The sequence below is a fragment of the Fulmarus glacialis genome, unplaced genomic scaffold (genome assembly GCF_000690835.1).
Source record: "Fulmarus glacialis isolate BGI_N327 unplaced genomic scaffold, ASM69083v1 scaffold7583, whole genome shotgun sequence".
NCBI classification, from domain to species: Eukaryota; Metazoa; Chordata; class Aves; order Procellariiformes; family Procellariidae; genus Fulmarus; species Fulmarus glacialis.
This window is the reverse complement of record NW_009203505.1, coordinates 4,931-16,542: the sequence shown is the minus strand read 5'-3', so window position 1 is coordinate 16,542 and position 11,612 is coordinate 4,931. Positions and strand designations below refer to the sequence as shown.

Below are 11,612 nucleotides of genomic sequence, written 5' to 3'. Positions count from 1 at the left end.
GAAAGAGTGAATAATATTTAACATGCATATAGCATATACACACCTACACATATATGAATTAGAAAAATCTAAGCCAGATAAGGAGGCTGTTGTCCTTCTGTATGTGTTTTTCATGCTTGTATAGAAGATCAAGGTAACTACTGGATGGCTGTGTCCCTTGTACTGCTGTCACTCTGGACACAGAGCAAAAAATTTGACTCAAACACAGGATGTGTTTCTTTTCCCCCTGTTCCTGAAGGTCCAGCCTGTGCAAATGCATTCTTCCTTTTTCACTCAGACAGGTCAGTACAAAGAGTAGAGAGGGTATTTAGTGTCAGCTATATTAATTTTCAAACTCAGTTAGTTAAACTCTATTTGACAGTGAGGGGATTAAATATCCCACCCTCCATAAAAGTCCTATCTATTTGCTGAGGAGTAAGTTTCTTTCCTAATAAAAAGGTGGGCCTATACCAGTCACCTGGAGAACTAAACTACCTAAACTACCTTTTCACTTGCTTCCGACGTTGCCATGGCCAGTGATCCAAGAGAACTTCTAGCTCATGAATTTGCTTTTTCTGCACATGCCAACATTGTCCCTTTGGCATTTCTTCCCATTCTCTCACTCCCTCTTCTTCTTCCCTCTTCTAGCTTGTTAAAACTTTTCCTCCCCTTTTTGCTCTCTGCAATAGTCACATTAAAGAATGCAAAAGTAGCACAGGATGCAATGCTAGGTTACGTTTTCTTCTGCGTCAGTTTTTTCCTAGCACTGCTACTAGCACAGCTCGCTCTGCTTGCGTAACTCCTCCCTCTTACCAGATCTGCATTCAACGTGATCTTTAAACACATTTCTAGAAGTCCATTCAACAAGCTTAGACACACCTTTTTCTCATTAAGAAGGGTTATAGAGTTCTTCAATTGAAATAGATCCCTGTGGGTGGAGTTTTCCTTCTTTTTTTGTAGCACCCTAAAGGTCTAAATAGGTTATTGTGCTTCTATTCCCAATCTGGGTCTCCTGCCTAAAAGGTTAGGTCATTACACCATTCTGACCAATTTTCTCTAGCCGCATCACATATAAACACCAGTCTGACTCAGTCTTCCAAAAACTCTATGCCGTAACAGTGCGTCTTCAGAAGAGCACCGGCCAAAATTAGCCCTAACATATCCTCTAGCCTATCCTCTCCCCCAAGTATGATTCAGTCTCTTGGCTCTCTCCGATTATTACTCCCCACCCATTTCCTTTACCTACTCCCACCCTCCTAAGCCATCCTTACCTTCCTTGTGTGTAATAACAATCAGGCACTTTTGTAGCTTCAAATCCATCAGGATTCATTGTTGGCATGATATGAATCCGGGTATTATTGAGTAACCGGGTAATAATTGGGTCACGTCGATAGCTGGTCACCAGGAAGTCTATCAAATGGAGCAGGATTTCTCTCCCAACAGTCTGTATAAAGAAGCATAGATTTTATTTTAAGTCTGCTATGGAAGAAGAAGAAGAAAAAAAAAATACCCACCACCTTGCACTTACAGGTTTTCCTTTCTGGATTACACAGACATAAAAGGCATACAGGAGCATTCTGGTCAACACTGTTTTGTTTTATGCTCTCCCCTAAATATACTTAAGGTAATTTAATAGATGAAAGGAGTCACTGGAGGGTTTTTGCAAGGGTTTTAAACGCAGATGAACCAGAGCTTTTTCTGTAATGGGAAACTCTGTCAGCTGCACTGCTTAAATCCTGCATGGATAAAGCATAGCCTTATCAAAAGCTATAACTGCATAGACTGCCTGTTAAAGATCACATGGGCTTGGAAACGCACCACTGCATTATCTCAGTTGCACTGCAGAGTCAGCTCTGTGATGATGCCCGAGGGACCCTGGGCCCTGCACGTAAGCGTCAGTGCTGTGCATCGCCACTTGGCAGTGATGGTTCAGAAGAAAGGAAGGAGACACCTTCCATGTTTTCCAGGGTGCTACAGAGCAGGATTTTTTCTCATTGATACCCTTTTATGGGAAGTCAACTTTAATGCAGGATCAAGAGAGGTCCCATAGACACTTCTGTTATATTCTCTGTTACATTGCTTTATTTTAATGCCACAAACACAGGCACTGGGGAACCAAACAGGTATATATAAATCCTTAGAAAAAGAGACGGAAAGACATTTGAATGCAGACTTCGGATCAAGGAAAGGCAGTGGCAGAGAAAAACCTAAATACATATTTTTGTTCATTTAAGTTTGTATAGGTCATGAAAGCTGGCAGGATATCTCCTTTTGGTCTACTCTGTCAGATTTCAGGCAAAAACAGTGGCAAGTTCCAGCTCCAGTGAGTTAAGAACAATCCTATGCTACCCCAGAAACCACTAGTACAGCGTTCACTGGACCATACTTTCCAGGAGGACTTTCTATAGCACTGTGACCCATGCCTCAAGGGCACTGTAGGGTTCCTAAACCCCAGTTGGGATGGGAACAAATCAAGACTTGCAACTAGATGTGCTCTGGAGATAATTTATCTCTACTTTATCTCCAAGAACAAAGCCTGGTGAATCACTGCAGGCTCCAGTTCAGTGCTACAATGCCTCAGTATCTTTTAGAATGAGTCTTGCATCACTAAAGTGGAAATACTGCAAAGAAATTTTTTTTTTTCTGAAGCGAGGAACATGGAGTCACAGATAAACATATTCTTGCTTTCAGACTGGTACAGGCTAATGTAAAAGGTAGGTGAAATCAGGCTCGGAAAAAGGAGCAGCTATTTGCTGCGCTAATATCTTGTTAAATTTTCACATTGGTGCATTTTAAGTGGCAAATCCTGCTCTGGGTGTTGAGGTAAATAGGAACATAGACACCATCCAGCAGGAGCTCTGCCTGCAGGAGCTGGGTAGGTACATGATGGGGCAAGGAGGGCTGGGTATAACTGCTGTTCAGGTTGGGAGCAAACATATCTTGCCAGTTAGCCAGCAATTGCTGTTTATTGCAGGAGAAAAACAAACAAACAATGTAGTGCCAAACATGATGCCGCTAAGCTGCAGATCACATCATTTTAAGTGTCATACTTGAAGGCAGCCATGGACTCCGAGTTGGTACTTGAGCATGGGAAAGAGAAGGATCTCTTCCCACCCTGCCCCCAGCAGATTTATTCCCAAGTTTTCTAACCCTTGCCTGTCAGCTCCTGGTGGTCTCCTGCAAGCCACCATCCAGTAGTCTGCTAGGGGAAGCTGTGTTACACAAATGCATTTACTGTCCAATAACTAAGTGGTTCTTTTTCTAGACGCTACAGCAGATGGGCTTTGACAAGGGGGAGAAGGATCTCTTCCCACCCTGCCCCCAGCAGATTTATTCCCAAGTTTTCTAACCCTTGCCTGTCAGCTCCTGGTGGTCTCCTGCAAGCCACCATCCAGTAGTCTGCTAGGGGAAGCTGTGTTACACAAATGCATTTACTGTCCAATAACTAAGTGGTTCTTTTTCTAGACGCTACAGCAGATGGGCTTTGACAAGGGGGGGAAAGGTACCTGATTTCCTCCATTGCCAGCCACTTTCAAAACAGCACCTAAGTACATGAAAGCAGACTGCTCTGCAGGTTTGATAAATTTACTCTGTGAAATTTAAGAAGGGATGCAACAGAACTTGTCTTGTACAGACAGCTCAGTTCCAGCTCTGGGTGATAGACATCTTGGGAAGCATACGGAGCAGAGGGGAAGAAAGGAGGGGAGAGAAGTCAGCCAAATCATGGCCCTGGGCATGAGAGAAAGCTAGCAGACTCAGAAGCAACAAGAACAGCCCTACCACAGAGATAGCTAAACTACAGACAAGACTGGACTGCTTTCTGGGAAAGTGCCTCTGCTCCTACCGTACTTCTCTTCAGTGCCTGACAAAAAGACATCCAGAAAAGAAAGGGTAGAGGATCAGGAACAGGAAGGGGAAAAAAAGATAAAGAAAAGCAACAAGAGAAGGTGGTGTAAAAGGACAATGTTTATAAAGAATGGAAGATGACCAGTTTTTCATAGATGACATTCTTTGCACTTAAGAGTTAAACCCAGACTTACTTACATATACAGTATTTTAAAAACTAACCCTATTTTATAGGATTCCTTGTATAGCTATCGCTGTACTTGAGTACTTAGTACTTTAAACAATTCAGGTAATCTCTATCACAGAGGGTTGGTACTTTGATCATTCCCCAGTGGGGGAAGAGTGTGTTTATTACCACTCTGTTTTGGTGGAGTGACAGAGGGATGGTTTTATTTTGGTCCAGAGTACCCTGCATTTCTTGAGAAAGCACATCTGGAGGTGTTTTAGGGGAGGAAAAGGGAAAGCTTTTGTTTCTGGAAAAGCATAGCTCAAGTTTTGATCAAGCCCTTGGAAGGCATCTCCTGCCCAGCCAGGCTTTACCCTATTACTAGAGAGGTCAGCTGTACTTGTGGAGAAAAGTTACAAGACATTTATTTTTACTTTCAAGCTTCAAATAAAGGAGCTAGACAGAGTGGAGGTAGGTTGTGGACAGTAAAGTCAAGGACAGACACCTTAACCTGCCTCTAGTCTAATATGAAGATGTAGAGAGCAAGGGACAGCCTTTATGTGCTCTGGGTCTTTGAAAAGACATGATGAATATTTGGTTTTAATTGCAGTATCCCAAGGGCGATGCCCAGGTACATTGTTTTGCTGTAGCTCAGATGAGGGGTGACACAAAAGCAAAAGGAAAACCCTTTCTCCACCCTCTAGGGACTCAGACGTTAAGTTTCTCTGTGCACTTTCAGCTGTCAGTTTCTTTGTGTGCCCCATGCTTACAGTGATCCTCAGGGGAAGTCCTGAAGGAAGAAGCATGCATGTGTCAGGGCATGGATCAACACTGTAGAAAAGGGTGTGACTGCCATTTCTGTAGACATACCCCTTAAACTTGCTGACTATTGCTTCTGGCATGGCTGGGTCAGCACCCTGCTCAGCTACTGAAGGGCTTACTCAAGAAGCCCTCGCAGCAACCAGTTAAAAGATTAAGGTTAGCTCCAATTGCACCTGCACTGTAACACTTCACTGCAGCACCCCTATTTTTAAAACGCTTTTGTTACCACATGATAGAGACCTAATACCAGGGGACTATGGGTGGATAGACTACCCATTTTTGTGATTAAAATTCTTTCCTTAAATGTGGCCTGGTTTTTAAGTTGAACTATGTTGAAAGAAAGATCCAAACCATCAGGTAGGACCTGTTTCAGAGCAACATGGTCTTGCCAGTCTCCTTGCTCCAGCCCTGACTGCTCTACAGACCTAACGCAGCATACCAGGCACAATCCTGCTTAAGGAAGCAGAGTTACAGCAGAGAACACAATAGCTCATCCTGGTTTACTACTTAAATGCCACACTTACAAGATGTTCTTTTTTAACACTTGTACAGCTCTAATTATTATGCACAGCTGCGACACACCCCCCTGTGTTAGTCCTCTTTTACTAAAATACATCGTTGTTAAAGCAACTGTGCAAATACAGTTTGGCACATATCCATTTATTTCTATAGCAGTAATCACTATGGAAACATGACAGGGAATTGCAGTTCCTTGGTTTATCACTGAAGGAAATGGCAACATAAAGCCTGCTTTTGAACTAGTAACTGGCATAAGATGTTACCACCTGGACAAATTCCACAGGCTTCAGGCTTCTCAGCATAGGCTTCACCTGGCTGAGAAATGGATCACTTTTTCTTTTCCCACTCAAAAGAGTGGGAGTAAAGATAAGGAAAAAGGCAACTGGGGCGAGGCACCAGCCCTGTGTTGAAAGAGATCTCAGTAGCATCCAGCTTTTTTTAAAGTCTGAGGTTAGCAAATAGATTTGTTTGCTTTGAATTTTGAAATCTCTGGTGCTTCTGACCTTCTTTACATCACATCAGCTGATACTGCATCACATCAGCTGATACTGAAGCCAGGTGGAAAATAGTTCACTATGCAAGAAATATTTTTTTTTTTAATTCTCTTTTCTAGAGCACATATTTGTTTCCCTGCCACACCACTTCCATACTATATTGCACAGTACAAAGGACATAGGAATATGTGCTGAAAATTCCTTATAGCACATTGTACAGTATGTGGACACAACTCTTTTTGCCCAACCTAGTAATAAAAAAGCCTTTTTTTTTATAGTGGCATTTTGGTAGTGTAAATGCAGCTTCCATTCATTTTTTTTGGAAATGAGAGTAAAATTCTACACAAGACTCATTAGTTTGTTGGTTGTTTTTAAGCCCCAATTATATTGATCACTAATAAATCTACCCCAGTCCTCAGTCACCCAACACCTAGTAAGTCACCATATCTCAGGAAACCCTCTGTGACTATGACTATGTCTAAGATGACACGGAAAATAGGGTCTAGTTGCTTTAACTTAAATACAAGATAAGCCAACAAGATAAACACATCCTTTCATGTAGGCTAGCTCAGGCCTATCAGTATAGGCTCAGCTTCACTTAATGAGAGAGGCAAAATGTTATTACACTAAGAAAAGAAAGTGATCAGAAGTGGATGATTTAGGAGAAAAGGGTTAGTATCAGCATTACCATCCTGGGAAAAAGTTTATCTTGTGACGGTCCAGTAACACTATAGCTGCAGAAAGTTAAAGGAAGCCATATACTTAATACATTAAAGGGGACAAGCAGAAACGCACAAGTTTTTGTTCAGACATGCTTTCCCTTAAGGAGTTTTCCTGTTGTGATATACATGGTTTAGGAACAGCCTTCTAATTAGATCCTATGATTCAGTTGTGTAGATTGGACTCAAGTCACTGGTACAGCTCGTCAAAAGGTGATAGTTCTGCTCCATTTATGACTTAGGAGTGTTTGGGGGTTTAGTTGTGGTCGATGTTAAGTGGAACGAGTTTTATCCCAGAGAGGAACGTGTGAGTGTACACATGGAGGAAGAGAAGACCTTTCAAGTAAGACCACAAGCCTGGGACAAGAGAGGCTGCTGCCTAATTCAGAATGAGAGCTGCCCCAGAACAGCAGGAAACCTCTCCCTCATCTTCCTCAGCGCAGACTTTATTAACATTCCACAGGCTTGTGCATTTTGTGCAGTCTACTAGTGCCATTTTGGTTAAAGTCTCACATAGCTGCAAGTGATTGAACTACCTCTAATTATCAGTTTTAATCTGGCTCGGGTTAAACAAAAAGTACTGCTAAAAATGGCATTCATACAGGCACAGAAAGAATGGGAGAAGTCTTTTGTTGCATCTCTGGGGATCTGGGACAAAAGTTCACTCTATTTGGCAACAGTGATCACAAAATAAAATCATTTAAACCTTGGCTGGTTATGTCTTACAGTATTAAGAAAAATTAACCTACTTAAAAATCTTTCCAGTTCTGAAAAGAATACTTTCTTCCTAGTATTGTGTACTCACATTATTTTATTAGAGCTTCCCTGTTGGGCAGCTCTCCAAATAACCTAGGTTCTCTTCCAGCAGCACGTGTGAACAACCTGCACACATGCCATTCCGGCCCTGCCCCCCCCCCCAACATTTAGGTTCTAGGAGCAGTCGGCTAGCTGAGCCAAAAAAGAAAAATGTCATTTGTGTGATCATGACAGTTTAGAAGAGCAGCATCACCAAACAAATACTTGAGAACAGAACTTTTCTCACTTCATACCATTTATGGAAAGCATCACTGAAGCACAAAAGACCTAACTAGATCAATGAAGCCATATTTTAGAGTGTGGAATACAAGTTGAATCTTGTCATACAGTTAGTGCAAAACTTATCTGCTTAATATATCATAGGGGTAGTTGAATCTTTCCCCAGTGACTAGTCCAGCAGAATCTTAGATTATGGGAAAGAAAATATTCAAATTCTCCAATGCTTCTCTATATGAGGAATTCATTTCCTGCCATATGAAATACATTTATGGTCAGATAGGAAAAACAAACACGAATTGTGCATTGTATCCATACATGAAAAAACATAAGGCAAAGATCATCATGAGGGCCTGAAAAGGAGTAATAGCTCTATTTCCAGAATCTTCTCTAGGTGCATGCTTGGTCTAATGAACAAGTTAGAATGTAGCATGGCACTTAGTGCTATGTGGTACCCAGGCAGCTCAAGGATCAACCCTACTCAGACAAACTCAGACACAGTGCCAGGTACTTAAAAAAGTCTTGCCTCATTTCCTCACAGAGTCAATATAAAAATTTAGATCCTAGGCAGTGATCCAGGTTGCCTGATCTCCAGCAATTCCTGACCCCATGGATATGCAAACAGCATGTGTCTCCATGGTCAAAGTTCCTCATGCATATCCAGCTGGGCAGTGATTAATGGCAGGAGTGCTTCATTGTGGAGGTTTCAATAGGAGGAGTGGCCTTCTGCAGTCCAGCAATATTGGATTTGAGACCCAGGCCATTCTGGACGAGATCATATCCTGCCCTCCATCTCTTTCCCACCAAAGCTGGGTCATCTGTAGCCATAGGTTTGCAATTTCCTCCAGCAGTCTGCAGGGATTGTCACATGGAGCCTCAGTTCCTAGGCACCCTGGACTTCCCTGCTGCCATGCACAAGGTTTTAGGAGTTGTAAACCCTGTCCTGGGCATCCAGTAACACATTTGAAACCATGAATCAGCTTCCTCCCACACAGAGTTAAATACCAAACCAGTCAGACTCCTAGCAGCACTTTGAGCATAGCCACTGTCAAAACAAGGTAAAACCAGCCTAACTTGGGGAAAATTCTTGGCACATAATATCACAAGTGCCTGTAGGTGTGCAGGTGCTCACACACAGTATTGGTAATAACAATAGCTTGTGATATGTAATGCTTTACATAGGATACACTTCCTACTACATCTATTTTTCTTAGTTTTGGGAATTCACAGTCCAGCATACATATATATGTATGTATATATGTATGTATGTATAAAAATATAAATTTTGCCATTTCTCTGTTGAATTATTTACCTTTCACATTAAAGACTGCATAGGAATATATTGTGTAGTTTACACTTTTCCTGAACATGACTAATTAAAACAGGTAAAGCTAAAGAATAAGGGAAATAGAAAGCAAGAAAAGATTATAGGGAAGAGTGAAGCTTTGAGTCTTTCTGTTCCAGATTCATGTACTACACCAGGAAGGCTCATAATCACCATTATCCCCTTTACAATTAATGAGTGGGCATTCTTTCCACAGCAAGTTAAGCCTGAAATTGCTTTTTGTTTTGTATTCACTGTGTTATCTCAGGTGAATCTAGGTATTCCTAGCTTAAGACTCCCAAAAGAAATTTTCTTTCTAAAATGGGCCATTCGGTGCTCCACAGGAATTATTATTCAATCTTAGGATGTATTTGAAGAGTTCTATCAGTCATACTTCATGCCTAGGCAATAACAACATACGAGCAAACATACAAGCATCTGACTCGTTGCCAGGAAAGTTAAAGCCTGTGGGTTTATTCACATGGTGAAGACAAAGCTCTCTGCTTAAGAGAGGTCTGAGGTGTAGGACTGTAGGATTCTTCACCGTGATGTAAGGTGTCCTAAAGCCCTTCTACCAAAACAAGGGAACTTTACTCTTTAAATTCCTCAAGAAATACACACATACTAGGTCTTCTTTGAAGTATGATATACCTTAATAATAAGTAGCACACACCTGAGAGAAGTTCACTCTAAACCTCTGGTAAGTGTATTTGGTATAAATGACATTGCAAAAGTTGAAACATACCTCATCCCCATGCATATTAGCAACATACTTGAACTCTGGAATGCCAATCTTATGATGGGTTGGAAACCTTCCCAGAACAAGAACCCACAGGTCTCTACCTTTAAGAGGGGAAGGGGAAAAGACATTTTTTTTAAACAAGTGTAAAATCATACAAACCTTAGAGAAAAAAAAAAAAAAGAAAAAAGTTGGTCATTAAGACCACCATACAAATTCTTATATTTCAGTGCTGCCCAGTCAGTCCTATATATAGCATATCAAAGTAGACTGTGGTTTTTTTATTCTATGAGTACTTGCTAAATTAGTTATAGGAATAAATATGTTTTGCCTTCTGATGTAGTGTAGTGAACTCTGCAATTTCAAAACCATTAACCAGTGCTAGAAAATAGGTTGGGGTTTTTTTTGTAATGAACATTTTTCAAATCAAGTTTAGCAAGCAAAATCTTGTCAAGCAAAGTCACCAAGCAACTAAAGAGTATTTAAAATATAAGACACTCTTCCCAAAAAAATATTAAATCATGCTAAGAGTTTTCTGAAGTACATACAGATGTTTCCATTATCACAAAGAAAGAGCTTTTTTTTTTTGCATTAAAGACAACATAGAAAAGCTAAACATATTCATGAGTTACTGCTCAGAAAACAGAAGATACCAGGCAGAGCTGTATCAGAGACATATCCCAAGAAAATCAGCAGGGAAAGAATTAATAGCTACAGAAAGAGTATTAGTTAGGACCACTAAAGCTGCACAGGAAGCTGAACTTTAAGTAACAAAATAAACAAACATTTCGGAAGTCCTCATTTAAAAGGGGCAGGGGGCATTTTTGATTATTATTTTTAGTGATTATATGGCATTTCAGATCTCATCTGCAAAACTATGCTTCCCACTAGTCTGCTCAATGAGGTGAAAAGCTCTAGTTTCAGTAGGTGGCAGCAATGAAACTGGACCGATTCCTTGGTAATAGCGGTCACAGCCTACAGATTGCTAATGCCCAGACCTTGCACGCATGCTGTCATGCAGGGTTTGTTGGGACCCATGAGCTGTCTCAGCAGAGTCCAGCCATCATTGTTACTTACAGGAAAGAAGAATGTAGATGCTGCTATATGCAGTACTATAAAAAGCGTAATTTCCTAAATTTCTGTGGATCATCAAATCTGCAGTAAATAAACTCTGGAGCATAACAATTTCCCAGAGGTGGAAGCCATGACCCTCATAGTATAGCTGCAGTGAGCCAGTCACATAGCTAGAAAGGAAAACAAAAACGCTGTGGCAACTGCAGTACCTTCAGGAATGGGAGAAAAATGTTGAAGAGGACAGAAGGAACACCACAAGATGCACAGATGCACCAAAACTGCACTGAGACCTGATGGTGTCCCAGCTGTCTCTTCTACATGAAGGTGGGTACAGCTAAACTGTAAAATGCATGGTTTCCTGCAGAGGAGACATATACCTTCTATAAGGTCATAAATTCATTCAGCCCTGGGACTGCCCATTATCAGCGTGAGTACCAAGCACACAGCCAGGGCTTCAAAATATCTTAGAGCCAACGGGTTCAGTGAATTACATGTAAAAAGCCCTCTCAGAGTAAGTGAAATAAGTGCTGATTAAAAGCATCAGTTTCCTCAAATCCTTGATGATTTCCCATACAAGCACAAAGCAGTGACCTAGAAGGTGAGATAGTTTAGTGCAGGATCAGGACATTAAACCAACCAATAAACTTACTACATTTATATTACCTTTCTGTATATAATTATCATCTAATATATGAAACACCCAACCAATCACAGCAGCCAAACAATATTGTAGTCCCTAGAACATGAAGCATCTTATTTCACCCATAACCAGATATTATGATTAGCCCCTGGTTTTATTTGAACAGAAGCAGATCACAAGGGCCATTTCAAATCCAACTACTAGCAATGATGACATCCACATCCACTGCATACAGACTTTTTGGAGCATATCGTGAGC

At 41.0% G+C, this 11,612-nt stretch overlaps 1 protein-coding gene across 1 annotated transcript in view; it reads right to left on the bottom strand.

The window, feature by feature from the left end:
- CPM (carboxypeptidase M) overlaps positions 1-9,745 on the bottom strand; it is a 14,175-nt gene extending 4,430 nt beyond the window's left edge. The window contains exons 1-2 of the mRNA XM_009574650.1: positions 9,647-9,745; positions 1,251-1,423 (exon numbers count right to left, since the gene is read on the bottom strand). Of these exons, the coding sequence (XP_009572945.1) occupies positions 1,251-1,423; positions 9,647-9,661 (188 nt within the window). The 5' untranslated portion in view covers positions 9,662-9,745. The remainder of the gene's footprint in view (positions 1-1,250; positions 1,424-9,646) is intronic.
- Positions 9,746-11,612: the final 1,867 nt, after the last annotated feature.